At 41.4% G+C, this 18,017-nt stretch overlaps 1 protein-coding gene across 2 annotated transcripts in view; it reads right to left on the bottom strand.

The window, feature by feature from the left end:
• LOC139411467 (unconventional myosin-Ie-like) overlaps window positions 1-14,670 on the bottom strand; it is a 56,409-nt gene extending 41,739 nt beyond the window's left edge. Inside the window, exon 1 of one of the 2 annotated variants that reach the window (XM_071157880.1) lies at window positions 14,337-14,670. In XM_071157880.1, the coding sequence (XP_071013981.1) occupies window positions 14,337-14,339 (3 nt within the window). In that variant the 5' untranslated portion in view covers window positions 14,340-14,670. The remainder of the gene's footprint in view (window positions 1-14,336) is intronic. The other variant, XM_071157881.1, reaches the window with a different exon arrangement.
• Window positions 14,671-18,017: the final 3,347 nt, after the last annotated feature.

Genomic DNA, 18,017 nt, shown 5'->3' with positions numbered 1-18,017 from the left:
TAAAACTGCCCTGCCTAAACAAAGTTTGACAGATTCAAATATACAACAACTTTTAAGAGATATTAGCAGCCCACAAAAGGAAGCATAACCGAGAAGTTAATCAAAGCCAGACGTGTGGGAGCTTGATTAAACACTAGCAAGAACTAAAACTCTCTTTCTGCCATCTATTTTTGGACTGAATAAAAAGATTGAACATTCACCATAGTCATACTCAAATTCAACTGGGTGCATGAAGAAAAAAAACAGGGATGTCCTAGGAACAGTAGAGCCAGATTGGGTGATCAATTATCCTAAATGATCATATCTGGCATGGCTCCCAGGAAGATAGCATCAGAGAGATGAAGGGCTGTGTGTACTCCTGATGGCATAGAAAACAGGCAGACTAACGATGCCGGTTAGAGCACCTTAAGGCGCTCCGGGAAATGGGTGCTGGCTGACGACCAAGAGCAGCACAACTCCCATCTGAGCTGACGTTAAACACTCAGGAAGTCATCACCAGAAAGCATTCCACCCTCCCCAAGTATGGTCTAATAACCTGGCCTACCCAACAGAACACTGGTAATAACCTGGCCTACCCAACAGAACACTGGTAATAACCTGGCCTACCCAACAGAACACTGGTAATAACCTGGCCTACCCAACAGAACACTGGTAATAACCTGGCCTACCCAACAGAACACTGGTAATAACACTGGCACAGACCTTTACTTTACACACCCATGCATTTACAGTCTGTCTGGGACTGGGTATGAGGCTGCTGTCTGTCAATGTATTTCCACACAGCATGCCCAGAGAGATCAAAATAAAATACTTATTTTGGAATACTTAGTTTTGTCACTGACTTACTTTGTGTCTGAACAGTCCAAGCAGCTGACCAGCTCTAAAAAATTAAATGGAAGAGAGCTCAAACTCAGTCACTGCTACAGACTCACACACACACACATTGGATAATTATCTCAAATACAGCTTCATGACTTACTGTTCTGAATATACACAATGAATCCAATGACAAACATTTACATTCCACAAAGATAACCTTAATGAATCACAATCAGCTTCACTGTCACAAAGCAAATGTTCACACACCAGATTTCACTGCAATACTTCATACATTTCTCATATAAAATCTTATTTCAAAGGGTTTGGGCAGTAAAAATGTGAGAAGAATAAAAATGATAGATGTTGCAGTAGGCTGTTTGTAGTCCTCTCCAGCTTTGAAGGGAACAATATAGCACAGTTTCAATTATTTCCAGCTGACATTCTCTAGATTCTCTGACATTAATCTTATATTTTGTTGGTCACTATAGAATTGCTAATGGATTGCAGAGCTACATCACACCCTTTCATTGAGGGTTACAGTTTATGTTTGGTTCAGTGATATGTACAGTTAATCCATCCATCCATACATACAGTACTAGTAAAAAGCTTGGACACACCTACTCATTCAAGGGTTTTTCTTTATTTTTACTATGTTCTACATTGTAGAATAATAGTGAAGACATGAAAACTATGAAATAACACATATGGAATCATGTAATAACCAAAAGTTTTAAACAAATCTAAATATATTTTATATTTTAAAATCTTCAAATTAGCCATCCTTTGCCTTGATGACAGCTTTGCACACTCTTGGCATTCTCTCTCGCAGCTTCATGAGGAATGCTTTTCCAAATGTCTAGAAGGAGTTCCCACATATGCTGAGCACTTGTTGGCTGCTGTTCCTTCACTCTGCGGTACAACTCATCCCAAACTATCTCAATTGGTGATTGTGGAGGCCAGGTCCTCTGATGCAGCGCTCTATCACTCTCCTTCTTGGTCAAATAGCCCTTACACCGCCTGGAGGTGTGTTTGGGGTCATTGTCCTGTTGAAAAACAAATGATAATGGGACTAAGCGCAAACCAGATGGGATGGCATATTGCTGCAGAATGCTGTGGTAGCCCTGCTGAGTAAGTGTGCCTTGAATTCTAAATAAATCACAGTGTCACCAGCAAATCACCCCCACACCATCACACCTCCTCCTCCATGCTTCATGGTGGAAACCACACATGCAGAGATCATCCGTGCATCTACTCTGCGTCTCACAAAGACACGGTGATTGGAACCAAAAATCTCAAACTTGTAAATTGTCCGGTGGTGATTTTTATGAATTGTTCAGCAGTCTAATGGCTTGGGGGTAGAAGCTGTTGAGGAGCCTTTTGGTCCTAGACTTGGCGCTCCAGTACCGCTTGCCGCGCGGTAGCATAGAAAACAGTCTATGACTGGAGTCTCCGACAATGTTATGGGCTTTCCTCTGACACCGCCTATTACATAGGTCCTGGATGGCAGGAAGCTTGGCCCCAGTGTTGTACTGAGCCGTACACACTACCTTCTGTAGCACCTTATGGTCAGATGTCGAGCAGTTGCCATACCAGGCGGTGATGCAACCAGTCAGGATGCTCCCGATGGTGCAGCTGTAGAATATTTTTAAGATCTGGGGACCCATGCCAAATCTTTTCAGTCTCCTGAGGGGGAAAAGGTTTTATCGTGCCCTCTTCACGATTGTCTTGGTATGTTTGGACCATGATAGTTTGTTGGTGATGTAGACACCAAGGAACTTGAAACACTCGACTCGCTCCACTATGGAGCGATGTTAATGGGGGGCCTGTTCGGCCTGCCTTTTCCTCTTGTCCACGATCAGCTCCTTTGTCTTGCTCACATTGAGGGAGAGGTTGTTGTCCTGGCACCACACTGTTAGTTCTCTGACCTCCCTATAGACCGATTCATCGTTGTTGGTGATCAGGCCTACCACTGTTGTGTCGTCAGCAAACTTAATGATGGCGTTGGAGTCGTGTTTGGCCACGCAGTTGAGGGGGAACAGGGAATACAGGAGGGGACTAAGTATACACCATTGAGGGGCCCCAGTGTTAAGGATCAGCGTGGCAGACGTATTGTTGCCTACTCTTACCACCTGGGGGCGGCCAGTCAGGAAGTCCAGGATCCAGTTGCAGAGGAAGGTGTTTAGTCCCAGAGTTCTTAGCTTAGTGATAAGCTTTGTGGGCACTATGGTGTTGAACGCTGAACTGTAGTCGATGAACAGCATTCTCACATAGGTGTTCCCTTTGTCCAGGTGAGAAAGGGCGGTTGGAGTGTGATTGAGATTGCGTCATCTGTGGGTCTGTTGGGGCGGTATGCAAATTGGAGTGGGTCTAGGGTGTCTGGGAGGATGCTGTTGATGTGAGCCAGGACCAGCCTTTCAAAGCACTTAAAGGCTACCGACGTGAGTGCCAAGGGGTGGTAATGATTTAGGCAGGTTACCTTCACTTCCTTGGGCACAGGGACTATGGTGGTCTGCTTGAAACATGTAGGTATTACAGACTCGGTCAGGGAGAGGTTTAAAATGTCAGTGAAGACACTTGACAGTTGGTCCGCGCATGCTTTGAGTACACGTCCTGGTAATCCGTCTGGCAGGCGGCTTTGTGAATGTTGGCCTAGTTAAAGGTTTTGTTCACATCGGCTACCAAGAGCGTTATCACACAGTCATCATACAGTCATCCAGAACAGCTGGTGCTCTCATGCATGCTTCAGTGTTGCTTGCCTCAAAGCAAGCATAAAAGGCATTTAGCTCATCTGGTAGGCTCGCGTCACTGGGCAGCTCGTGTCTGGGATTCCCTTTGTAGTCTGTAATAGTTTTCAAATCCTGTCACATCCGACGAGTGTCAGAGCCGGTGTAGTAATATTCAATCTTAATCCTGTATTGACACTTTGCTTGTTTGATGGTTCGTCTGAGGGCATAGCAGGATTTCTTATAAGCATCCATATTAGTCTCCCGCTCCTTGAAAGCGGCAGCTTTAGCCTTTAGCTCAATGTGGCTGTTGCCTGTAATCATGGCTTCTGGTTGGGATATGTACGTACTGTCATTGTGGGGACGACGTCATCGATGCACTTATTGATTGAGCCAATGACTGAGGTGGTGTATTCCTCAATGCCATTGGATGAATCCCGGAAGATATTCCAGTCCGTGCTAGCAAAACAGTCCTGTAGTGTAGCATCCGCGTCATCTGACCACTTCCGTATTGATCGAGTCACTGGTACTTCCTGCTTTAATTTTTGCTTGTAAGCAGGAATCAGGAGGATAGAATTATGGTCAGATTTGCCAAATGGACGGCGGGGGAGAGTTTTGTATGCATCTCTGTGTGTGGAGTAAAGGTGGTCTAGGATTTTCCCCCCCTGGTTACACATGCTGGTAAAAATTTGGTAAAACTGATTTAAGTTTGCCTGCATTAAAGTCCCCAGCCACTTGGAGCGCCGCTTCTGGGTGAGCATTTTCTTCTTTGCTTATGGTTGGTTGAGAGCGGTCTTAGTGCCAGCTTCGCTTTGTGGTGGTAAATAGACGGCTACAAATAATACAGATGAGAAGATAGTGTGGTCAACAACTTATCATAAGGTACTCTACCTCAGGCGAGCAATACCTCGAGACTTCTTTAATATTAGACATCACACACCAGCTGTTATTGACAAAAAGACACACACCCCCACCACTCGTCTTACCAGAGGTAACGTCTCTGTTCTGACGGTGCATGGAAAATCCCGCCAGCTCTATATTGTCCGTTTCTTCGTTCAACCACGTCTCGGTGAAACATAAGATGTTACAGTTTTTAATGTCCCGTTGGTAGGATAATCTTAATAATAGGTCATCAATTTTATTATCTAACGATTGCACATTAGCAAGGAGAATGGAAGGCATTGGGAGTTTACTCGGTCACCTCTGGCTTCTCCGAAGGATCCCCGATCTGCGTCCCCTTTTCCGGCGTCTATTCTTCACGCAAAAGACATGGATCTGGGCCTGTTCCAGTGAACGCAGGATATCCTTCTCGTCGGACTCGTTAAAAAAAAAGTTTCTTCCAGTTCGTGTTGAGTAATCGCTTTTCTGATGTCCAAAAGTTATTTTCGGTCGTAAGAGACGGTAGCAGCAACATTATGTACACAATAAATTAAAAAATAACAGAACGCAACAAACAAAAAAAACTGGTTGGTTTGGAGAATGTAAAACGTCAGCCATGTTCTTCGGCGCCATCTTACATTGTACATGATTCCATATGTGTTATTTCATAGTTTTGATGTCTTCACTATTATTATACAATGTAGAAAACAGTAAAACTAAAGAACTTTTGACTGGTCGTGTAGCTAATGAGGTTATGGGTATTACTGGCACAATACAGTGAGAAATTGTGTGGCACAATAGTATGCTAATTGATGATTATAGGAAAGCCATAATGAGCCATTAGACTTAATCTGAGAAGTGACGCAGGGTGAAAACAATGGTGACCCAGACTGAGATGGGTTGATAAAGTCTCCATGGGGCAGTACTGGAGCTCAAACACTGAATCAGAGGCCTATGATCTTTTGACATAATGCGACAGTGGGAAGGAAACAAGCTGAACAGATAGAGTGTAACGTCTCTCGTCGTAATGAGGATTGGAACAAAACGCAGCGTGGTAAGTGTTCATGATTTGTATTGATCAAACCACTCGAACAAAATAACAAAGTGAAAAAACGAACAGTTCTGTAAGGCAAATAAACTGTACAGAAAACAACTACCCACAAAACACAGGTGGGAAAAAGGCTGCCTAAGTATGATTCCCAATCAGAGACAATCTCAACAGCTGTCCTAACGGGTGAGAAAACACATGCAAATAGAAGCTTTAGATAGGACTTTTATTACTTATTTGTTACTGAACAGAGTTTCACCTCCTTAGTGTGGGAGACTGTAGACAGTGGATCTATGTTGAAAATTACAAAAAGGTGCACTTGACTCTCACTGTGATGCTACTTGTTTATTATTTAGCAATAAGGCCCGGGGGGGGGGGGGGTGTTGTATATGGCCAAAATACCACGGCTAAGGGCTGTTCTTACACACTAAGCAATGCGGAGTGCCTGGATACAGCACTTAGCCGTGGTTTATTGCCCATATATCACAAACCCCCGAGGTGCCTTACTGCTATTAGAAACTGGTTACTGGTAAATAGAGCAGTAAATGATTATTTATATATTTTTTAAATACCTGTAGTATAGGGCCTAATATACCACATCTGTCAGCCAATCAGCATTCAGGACTCGAACCACTCAGTTTATAATAAGTATTATTACAGTTATGCACCAGTAACACTAAAGTGACATAAACATTGACATGCGACTGATGATTAATCTGTGCACCCAGGAAAGAGATTGATAGACCTGGGAGATGAGCTATCCTTTTACTGGTACGCAGGCATCACCCATGGAATTCAGGGCATGTTTGTCTGTATGCTAGTGAGCAAACATAACCCTGTCACTTCAGCTCAGATCCACAGACAAGACAGAAAATATCCAGAGACAGACAGAAGACTCCAGCTGTGCCCAATGGGGCTGATATCATGGTAACTACATTTGGAAAATATGAAAATTATAGTGACAAATGTTGTGAAATCTTTGTCTCACAGCATGAAATTGCCTAAAATACGTCAAACCTATATACAGTGCCTTGCGAAAGTATTCGGCCCCCTTGAACTTTGCGACCTTTTGCCACATTTCAGGCTTCAAACATAAAGATATAAAACTGTATTTTTTTGTGAAGAATCAACAACAAGTGGGACACAATCATGAAGTGGAACGACATTTATTGGATATTTCAAACTTTTTTAACAAATCAAAAACTGAAAAATTGGCCGTGCAAAATTATTCAGCCCCTTAAGTTAATACTTTGTAGCGCCACCTTTTGCTGCGATTACAGCTGTAAGTCGCTTGGTGTATGTCTCTATCAGTTTTGCACATCGAGAGACTGACATTTTTTCCCATTCCTCCTTGCAAAACAGCTCGAGCTCAGTGAGGTTGGATGGAGAGCATTTGTGAACAGCAGTTTTCAGTTCTTTCCACAGATTCTCGATTGGATTCAGGTCTGGACTTTGACTTGGCCATTCTAACACCTGGATATGTTTATTTTTGAACCATTCCATTGTAGATTTTGCTTTATGTTTTGGATCATTGTCTTGTTGGAAGACAAATCTCCGTCCCAGTCTCAGGTCTTTTGCAGACTCCATCAGGTTTTCTTCCAGAATGGTCCTGTATTTGGCTCCATCCATCTTCCCATCAATTCTAACCATCTTCCCTGTCCCTGCTGAAGAAAAACAGGCCCAAACCATGATGCTGCCACCACCATGTTTGACAGTGGGGATGGTGTGTTCAGAGGGATGAGCTGTGTTGCTTTCACGCCAAACACGTTATGTGTTGCATTGTTGCCAAAAAGTTCAATTTTGGTTTCATCTGACCAGAGCACCTTCTTCCACATGTTTGGTGTGTCTCCCAGGTGGCTTGTGGCAAACTTTAAACGACACTTTTTATGGATATCTTTAAGAAATGGCTTTCTTCTTGCCACTCTTCCATAAAGGCCAGATTTGTGCAATATACAACTGATTGTTGTCCTATGGACAGAGTCTCCCACCTCAGCTGTAGATCTCTGCAGTTCATCCAGAGTGATCATGGGTCTCTTGGCTGCATCTCTGATCAGTCTTCTCCTTGTATGAGCTGAAAGTTTAGAGGGACGGCCAGGTCTTGGTAGATTTGCAGTGGTCTGATACTCCTTCCATTTCAATATTATCGCTTGCACAGTGCTCTTTGGGATGTTTAAAGCTTGGGAAATCTTTTTGTATCCAAATCCGGCTTTAAACTTCTTCACAACAGTATCTCGGACCTGCCTGGTGTGTTCCTTGTTCTTCATGATGCTCTCTGCGCTTTTAACGGACCTCTGAGACTATCACAGTGCAGGTGCATTTATACAGAGACTTGATTACACACAGGTGGATTGTATTTATCATCATTAGTCATTTAGGTCAACATTGGATCATTCAGAGATCCTCACTGAACTTATGGAGAGAGTTTACTGCACTGAAAGTAAAGGGGCTGAATAATTTTGCACGCCCAATTTTTCAGTTTTTGATTTGTTAAAAAAGTTTGAAATATCCAATAAATGTCGTTCCACTTCATGATTGTGTCCCACTTGTTGTTGATTCTTCACAAAAAAATACAGTTTTATATCTTTATGTTTGAAGCCTGAAATGTGGCAAAAGGTTGCAAAGTTCAAGGGGGCCGAATACTTTCGCAAGGCACTGTACTTCTAGGAAAAACATGAGTTTCCATTTACTACACATGGCACCTCTATAAAACATAGCAGCTGTTTAATTGTTGGCCAGACTGAACAGGTGGGTGTTGTCTGTGAGAGAAGATATCACATCAGCCTAGAAGTCTGATCAAAAGTGGCCTCTACTACATGGGACCAAAGAGCAGCCTGTCACAGTCCTCCCCATCTCTCACTGGGGTAATGGGAGACATTCGCTGTGAGAACAGACTGTGCTCTCAATTGGGCTGCAGCCCCAGTGAGGGTAGAGGCCTGCTGGGCTCCCAGTCCTGTGGGTAGTGGTGCGAGAGCCAGGCTCACAAACAGTGTGCTGTACCAAGGGCTGGGCAGCAGGAAACCTGGGCAAGCCAGAAGAGAAGAGGGGAGCTGACAGTGAGCTAGCCGGGACACACAGACCCAGATCACTTTACAGAGGGGAAAATGCAGCTGGCTGTTCCTCACCTGACCACCACATTCACAGCTGTCCCAGGTTGCTGAGGGATGTGTTTCAGATTTCAAAGAATATCAAAGGCCTGCCTTATCACTGTGCCATCACTGAAACGGCCGAAGAAAGCAGAAAATAAATACAAATATTTATGGAAACGTTCATTAAACAAAGGTGAGGCAGGAAATGGGTATACAATTGGATCTAAAAAGGAGAATCCTCTATATTTTTGCTTTCTCCAAAACCCCTAGACTGACAGGTAACCCTACATTATAAAGGCATCAATGGCCACAGTTAGCAGGTGCTATTAGTTTCCACAAAGGGAACATTTACTTGTCAGTAAAGAACAATGGGGTTTGGTTTGGAGAACAAACTGCCACCATGCTCAACTACTGAGGAATACTAAGTAAGTGCCAAACAGAGGAAGTTGCTGTGTTAATGGCATCATGAATGGGCACCATGAAGTGGTATCCTCTAATCTGATGCACTTTAAAAGACATGGCAGGATGTGGCATCACATCTGTTTGAAGACAGAAAGGTCAACATCAGCTCTTCATAAAACAAATGAAAATGTTAAACCTTCAATAGAAAGTTAAATTAAAGAAATGCTCATTTTATGTTTAATTCGTCCTTTTAACTTTTCATTTTGCACAAACAAACCACAAGGGGTTACAACTAATGAGTAATTATTCTTCAGGGGAGCTTCTGTGAGAACATTATCAGAATAATATAGCCCAGACCAGTGTTTAACACCCATAAATAAATCTGATTCTGCCATCTGTTCTGGAAGTCAGTAAGTCAGAACTTAGAACCTGTGTGATGGCTTACGGAACACCACGAACATGAAGATGGAGCTTTGTAACAAAGACCAATATGTGTGGGATTGATAAAGAGGAGAGTGTAGGTTTACTGGACCTCTGTGAAAAATGTAACAAGTTCCCTAGTTCTACAGAAGGGGTGTTTGCCATGTTCTAGAGAAGGTCTCAAATTCCTGCAAAAAATATTTTTAGCAATGCAGGGTGGAAAATGGAGCGCAGGCTTTGAAATGGAGCGATGTTACTGAGCATTCACCTCCCTGCAGGAAAAGCTGATAAAAACCATATGCTGTCATACTGACCTAGTATTCAGCATCTGGCAGTGGGGCCTATGAGTGATGCTACCGTCTGGTGCTCCAGACAGTCAGAGTGACAGACTGCTTCTCTCCACACAAGCCAAATATTAGAGTTCGCTCAATGTGGCCCCAAAAAGCCTTTCAAAAAGGAAGAGTTTTGCACTGAGTAACTGCATTGTGTTTCGCATTGGTGCATAACATTCATTCTTTATCTCTGACATCAGGCTAAAGAGAGGAGAATATCTGGGGAAGGTTTGTTATTTGACAGAAAGTCTGTTTTTGACGAGCCAGGTTCTGACACATCCAGATGACGTGCTATGATCATGTTCGCAAAACAGCAACCTACTTTTGGAGAAAACCTGGAAAAACAATTGCTCCTTTCATGTCCAATTTTTCCAGTGGTGCAAAATGTTAAGATGCAAGACGTATTAAATGTTTTCCACCTGGGTCATTGAAAGGATACATTCAGTTGTGTCCAAATGTTTGATATTGTTTTGAACTCAACCTTACCATTCTCTGCTTACTGAATAAATCTGTCACTGATGAAGGGATCTGCATATACAGCGCATATGTTCTACTGTCATTAAAGCTACCTCACAAGAAGGAAACCACTCCATTTCCTTCTGGTCATTCAGCATGCAATTCATTACCCATGCCAGGGAACCGCCCACAAGCGCTAGCCTAAATAGGAATATCTCCAACTTCAGCAGAACCAGTGGAATATCAAAGGCCTGCATTATTCTGCAGTGAACCCACTGCAGAATATTACCTCTGAAGTGAGTCAGATTGTGCCTCAAGGCTAAAAGTTGTCTAATGCTGGCTCATCTAGATGTTGTGTGCACAGCATGCTGAATCTATCTATCCTCATATCTGGGTTTGTTCATTGGAATCTACTACAGAAGGAGAAAGAATGTTTTTAAAACCACTATGATCCTACAGAGAGGTAGTCGTCCAGTCATCAAGCAATGTAAATGCATGCATTTTATGGTACCTCATATGGGAGGACAATGGGTAAATCCATTTGAATTTGAATTTGACAGCAACCCTTTTGATTTGAACTAAACCTTTCATACATATTTGCCCATAGAAGAAGTGGTCAGAAAGTGATAAAGAGTGCATCCAGAGATAAAGGTGCTCAAAGTTGAGCTTTTTTGCATACCCCACCATACCATGAGATATCCATGTCTTCATCACTGGAGAAGATAAACGGTTGATTGAATTTAAAAGCTTGCAAACAGTTGTCAAACAGTTTTATCATTTCTTTAAAAAAAATGTTTTAACCTTAAACGTCAATTATCTAATATCGAATAAACTCAACAAAAAAATAATATTTGGATGTTGTACTTAGACCCAATTTGACATAATTTGACGTTTTTGTGTTGTGCCCGCCATCGGTTGAGACACACAACATGCTCTTGAATACAGGGTGGGTGTCATATTTTGCCTGATAAATTTACTAAAATGGGAATACCATTTGAAAATCTAAATTTTAAATTGTTCCACAAAAATGGTTGGAGGTCCACAAATCAGACAACGTTAACTTGAATGGGAATAATCTGTTTTAAATTATACTGTCAATAATCCTCCATAGGAAACCTATTGAAGTTTGAAATCATAGAAATATAGATAATAGAACAGACATGACCATTTAAATTGACACTGGACGGTGGGTGGACCGGAGGTCCTCTTTGTGGTAGTAATTAGAATTTACAATTTAAATTTAAATTTCAACAGTGTACCAGTTAAATTGCAGTGGTCTGAAGGGATAGGACTGATATTTCCATGATTGAAATGACACCCACTCTGTACTCAAGAGCATGTTGTGTCTCAACCGATGGTGGGCATAGCACAAAAACCTCAGATGATGTAAAGTAGAGGCTAAGAAACTATCAAATAGTTTCACAACCCAGTTTGTAAGCTTTTAAATTATATCAAACTCAACCATTTATCTTTTCCAGTAATGAAGACATAATGTCTCATGGTATGGTGGGGTATGCAAAATTGTCAAATCTGAGCAGCTCTATCTCTTGAATGTTTTGGCATTCAGGTGCAAAAAGTCGCTTTCTGAGCACTTCTTCCATGGGCGAACATGTTTGGAAAGTTTTGTTTAAATCAAAAGGGATGCTGTCAAAAAGTGATTCAATTGATATGGATTTACCCCAATGGAAGCTCAAGTAAAATAGTTCAGTTAAATCTCCTATAATCATACCTCATTGTCCTGATATAACATGAAAAATACTTTATGTTCTCAGTTTGACTGTTAGCTAAGTTATAGAGCTCAGTTATGTGCTACTGAGTATGTATTATGTAAAGGTTTGTTCCTTGGATTCCCTTGTGGGGAACCAGATCTACAGGATCCATACACTGTGCACTGGGAGCAGAGCAGTGAGACTGCATAACAGGGTTGACCTGTTCTAGAGAGACAATATATGGACATAGGGCAGGGTTGGTAATGTCAGAATACACACAGTGTACAAAATATTAGGAACACCTTCTGCTTTTGCTCTCAGAACAGTCTCAATTCGCCGGGGCATAGACATCACAAGGTGTCAAAAGCATTCGATGCTGGCCCATGTTGACTCCAATGCTCCCCACAGTTGTGTCAAGTTGCCTGGATGTCCTTTGGGTGGTGGACAATTCTTGATACACAAGGGAAATTGTTGAGCGTGAAAAACCCAGCAGCACGGCACCTGGCACCTACTACCATACCAGGTTCAAAGGCTCGTCTTGCCCATTCACCCTCTGAATGACACATGTACACAATCCATGTCTCAGTTGTCTCATGGCTTAAAAATCCTTCTTTTAACCCATTTCCTTCCCTTCATCTACACTGATTGAAGTGGATTTAACAAGTGACATCAATAAGGGATCATAGCTTTCACCTGGTCAGTCTATGTCATGGAAAGAGCTGGTATTACTAAATGTTTTGTACAGTAAGTGTACAGTACATTACAAGTCAAGCAACGTCATTCAGTGAATTTGGGCAATTCAAGCTGAATAAATTATACAAAATGTGAAAAAAATCTTATTTAATTAAATCAAACAAAACAAAATATACATTATTGATTAGACCCAACCTCTGCCCTTAAAAGAGAATGTAATACTGCAGTTGACCTGTTGGATTCAATAAACAGTATTTTAGCGGATATCCACATTGGGATATCTGCCACAATGGCAATGGCCTCATGAACTGTGGTCTAAACACAAAGGAAGAGGCCATGCAACAGGGACAACTTTCTCCATAACTCTCACCGGTATGCTTAAGCTGCTGGGATGACATTCAGTAAGCAGGAGTCTCCATGTGGATAACACACACGCTGCTCTCTGTCTCCTCTTCCATGACCAACCTGTATTATTCAAAGTAGGGCCGTACCTCACGAACCAACACTATACCTAGGAAGTGGGAGCTGCATGTCTGTCAATATAGGTGGTTGCTATAGTGACTGTATCTGCAAGCCACTTTTCTTTTACACCCCCCTCCTCCCCTACAGATGTATAATTATATGGTAAGTGAGATGAAAGTTGTTGAGTAGACAACAATTAAAAAGGATACTTTTTTTTCAATTATGCCATATTGACTTAGTTGTGAGCAGTGTGACCCACCTGTATCACAGAGAGTAAACAAACATGTTTAACAACGAACAGGGCAGACTGTTTCCAACTGGGCCCTCTAGATCTCAAGAGATCCATGATCCAGTTATCTTTAGCATGTCTCACTGAGGTTTTGGTATCCGATACACACTGTTGACCAAAACATTTTATTGGTTCAATGTTTAATGGTTTACTATATCTCTCGTCCACATACAAAATCCTGCTCAGTTAGAGAGGGAGGGTGAGAGAGAGAGAGTTTGAGAGAGAGAACTTTTATCATAAACATATGGTAGGTAGGCTACTCCTCAAATAGGAGAGGGAAAATAGTGGATTGGATTGTTGTTGCATTCTTATCAACATTCCATACAACCTGCTAGATTGGATTGATGACATAAAGGAGACTAGAATAAGCATTTAGTCCATGTTGTTGTTTGAATTGAACTTTACACTGTAGCAAAACAAAAACTAACATGATTGCATTTCCTGTCTACTTAAAAATATATAATTCCGTGAAGTAGGCACTCATACATCCAGCTATGTTATTATTCTCTATGGCAATTAAAAACATAATGGCTATTGGTTACAATAATAGGCAACTTCACAACAGCCTGTAAAAATGACCCTTGCAGCCCCTCAGTAGGCTATGACACATGACAACATGACCTTGTTGAACGACTAGCCAAGTTAAACTAAACATTTCTCCAAATAGTCTGGTGACAATATACAGGATGCAATATCGACCTTTTTTCACAATTCATTAAAATGATATGGTCATTAAGCTAAAACATAAGATTATATTTCATAAAATTACATTGTCCCCTTGTATTGACAGTATTGATACTGTGCAATAGGAATATGCTGTTCTTGAGATTTATAACAATGTTATGACATGTGATGAAAATTTAATGTCATAGTGTCACGAATCCATTAGATCTCTGAATATTTAAGAATCTATAAGAATTGTCACATCCCTTTCAACAATATACATTATCGTGTTTCTTCATAGTCATATGGCATGATTATCCAAAAAAAACAGTCTGTAACAGATAAGTTATCTTACCATTTTCTCTCCTTCCCCAGACAGTAACAATGTATCCTCTATTCCGTACTGAACAGGGGCTGTCTCAGTAGTCGTCTAGTACTAAAAACTGTACAACGTTGTTGTTTTTGCAGTAAGACAAATTCTAAATAAACAATAGGATCCCAGATGCCTTCCAAGCAGGAACGCACGGATTCTCCTCAGGACCTGGTTGCTCTGTCCATACTGTAGCTATTGTCTAAAAGTGAATCGGCACAGGAACTAAACTCAGGCTCCGAATGCTGCAGTATGTTTGAGCGGTGAAGTTCAACTTTGAGGCCGTTGACTGAGCAGCCTAACCAAACAATCCATAAATGGAAAATTCGTCTTTTGCCCTCAGCCAATAGGAGCGGGATCTGGACGCGTCACTCCAGAGGGAATCCCACCAGATGATTTTGGGCTCGTTGGAGAACGCATGTGCTGTGGGTAGAAAGTGTCGTGCAATCAAATCAGACAAATAAGAGCTTTATTGACCATATTGCACAAGCATTATACACGTTATGATACTTTTAGATCACTCCTGGAATAGCTTTTACAAATGTATTTTTTTGGTTGAAAATGTGTTTGAAATTCACTGCTCGACTGGGGGACTTTACATATAATTCCATGTGTGGGATACAGAGATGAGGTAGTCATTACATTTTTTGAAACACTATTATTGCACATGCAATTTATTAGAGTCCATGCACATTTTTACTCCTGAAATGATTTAGGGTTGCCATGACAAAGGGGCTTAATACTTATTGACTCAAGGTGTTTCAGCTTTTCATTTTAAATTTGTTTGTAAAAACTGTAAAACACATAATTCCACTTTGACATTATGGGGTATTGTGTGTAGGCCAGTGACAAATAAATTCTTAATTTAATCTATTTTAAATTCAGGCTATAACACAACAAAATGTGGAAAAAGTCAAGGAGTGTGAATACTTTCTAAAGGCAATGTAATTAACATAACCCAAATAATAACCATGTGAATGAATGTTACAGTATGACATTTAAAAATGTCTCATGTGACAGATGTAAACAATTGTGTGATCACAAATAACTGGAGCAGTGGGATGAAGACAAAGCACTCATTGTTCACTTTGTCAAATATAGAAAGAGTTCACCCAGGCTGTATCACAACCGGCCGTGATTGGGAGTCCCAGAGGGCGGTGCAAAACTGGCCCAGTGTCGTCTGGGTTTGGCCTTGTAGGCCGTCATAGTAAATAAGAATTTGTTCTTAACTGACTTGCCTAGTCAAATAAAGGTTAAATTAAAACAAAAATTATATATATATATATATATATATATATATATATATATATATACGATTGCACAAAATCTGTTTCTCACAGCCAAATTCAAAATGTAATTTGGTTGATTGGATATCTGTAATGATTTCACTAGTCAACTCCAACTACATCATGTGTCAGCTCACCACATCTACTGTCACCAATATGTAGCACACACAAATTATGACATCTCCTGTGCACCAGATCTTTAACTGGGTACAGTTTGGATGTGGAGTGAGGTAGGGGGGAGCAGGTGTAACCTGTGGGTGTAATGTGGTTGTAACCTGTCTGACAGGGCTAACAATGGCATGCAGGGCTTGCATGCTGCCCATGACAATCTGTATCAGGTTATGCTGCTGCCATGAAAACCAACTGATTTGATTTCAAACATCTGTAGAATGTGTGTGTGTGTGTGTGTGTGTGTGTGTGTGTGTGTGTGTGTGTGTGTGTGTCAGTGGCATAGTTCGAGCAAGACACCCAAACCAAAATAATAATAATTTGGCCACACCTTATTTGGATAGTCCCAAATAGACGATCTACAGATGGTCATACTAACAAAAACCTACTGTATATGTTGGTAAGCAAATGCTTGCTAAGGTTACAGTTAGGGTTAGGTTTAGAATAAGGTTTAGGCTAAGCGTTAGGGTTAGGTTTAGAATAAGGTTTAGGCTAAGCGTTAGGGTTAGGGTTATGGCTAGGGTTAAGGTAAGGGTTACGTAAAGGTTAAGGTTAAGGTTAGGGGATAGTTAGTTGAAATGTTGTTAAAAGTTATCGTGGGTGGCAGGTAGCTTAGTGGTTGGTCCAGGAACTGAAAGATTGCTGGTTCAAATCCTTGAGCCTACTAGGAAACAAATCTGCTGAGGTGCCCTTGAGTATTGACTAAAACGAAATTGAACATTTACAAACCATCTACTTGGGATTATCCAAATAAAGTATGAAACAAACCTTTTTCTTTTTTCCATGAGGCTGAGAGAAAAACGCGCAGTCTTAAAGCTAATTTCCTGTAATTCCCTGCCCAAAAAAGTCATGGTTTATGAGATGTTCATATGTTATCTGGGGGTCAGCACTCCGAGGGCACCCCAATCCAAAGGCTTGTGGGACCCCGCACCAGTGGTGTATGTGTATGTGTGTGAGATAAATGTAATTTTGTTATTCAAAGATTTGGAGAGTCTAATAATGGTTCAAATATAATATGAACATTAAACGTTGATGAAGAGTTACAGATGCACAGCAAAGCCAGTAAAAACAGGTAAGTAGGGACATCTGCTGGGCAAAAGCTTTAAGTACAAACATTGGCCAGAGAGGAACTTGAGGCAGCAAAAGGATCACTGGGGAAAGGGTGATTTAGATGTTTTCCTTACTTACCTTGAGATACTTTGAATTACTTCTATTTAATGTCCAAAAACAAATGTTTGAGTCATATCTGCAGCACATTGGAGTAGTAAGTAGTCATATAGATATGAATATTCCTATGCAGATTATTATAATGGGCAGAATTTTGAGACGTCATGCATATATATGTGTAGTATGAACTCTTCAAAAACAAGTTACATTTTCAATTAAATGTAAACAGAAAAATAGTGTGTTCTTGGGGACCTTCAATGCTGCAGAAATGTTTTGGTACCCTTCCCCAGATCTGTGCCTCGACATAATCCTGTCTCCGAGCTCTGCAGCACATTCCTTCGACCAAATGGCTTGGTTTTTGCTCTGACATGCACTGTCAACTGTGGGACCTTATATAGACAGGTCCCACAGTTGCTGCTGCTAAGCTTTCCAGTAATGCAATAAAAACAAGCATCGCAGAATAAAAGTGCTAAAATAGCCCACGTTAACATAATGTAGTTTAAGAAACAAGGTTAATGAAGTCAATAATTTGCTAATAGCAGATAATTCATATTCTGACTATATCTGAAACTCACTTAGAAAATACCCTTGATTCTAGGACACTGCATCACAGTGCTAGCTGTGCCACCATAGACTCTGGGTTCGCGCCCACGCTCTGTCCCAACCGGCTGCGACCGGCAGGTCCATGGGGCGACGCACAATTGGCCTAGCGTCGTCCGTTTTAGGGAGGGTTTGGCAGGTAGGAATATCCTTGTCTAGCGACTCCTGTGGCGGGCCGGGCGCAGTGCGCGCTAACCAGGTCGCCAGGTGCACGGTGTTTCCTCCGACACATTGGTGCAGCTGGCTTCCGGGTTGGATGCGCGCTCTGTTAAGAAGCGATGCGGCTTGGTTGGGTTGTGTTTCGGAGGACGCATGGCTTTCGACCTTTGTCTCTCCCGAGCCAGTACGGGAGTTGTAGCGATGAGACAAGATAGTAACTACTAACAATTGGAAAAGGGGGTAAAAATTATTATTTTTAAATACCTTTGATGATAGTGGTAGCAAT

Source organism: Oncorhynchus clarkii, chromosome 6, assembly GCF_045791955.1.
Source record: "Oncorhynchus clarkii lewisi isolate Uvic-CL-2024 chromosome 6, UVic_Ocla_1.0, whole genome shotgun sequence".
Taxonomy (NCBI): domain Eukaryota; kingdom Metazoa; phylum Chordata; class Actinopteri; order Salmoniformes; family Salmonidae; genus Oncorhynchus; species Oncorhynchus clarkii.
Note: the sequence above shows the minus strand (reverse complement) of the source record. Positions and strands in the feature narration are given on the sequence as shown.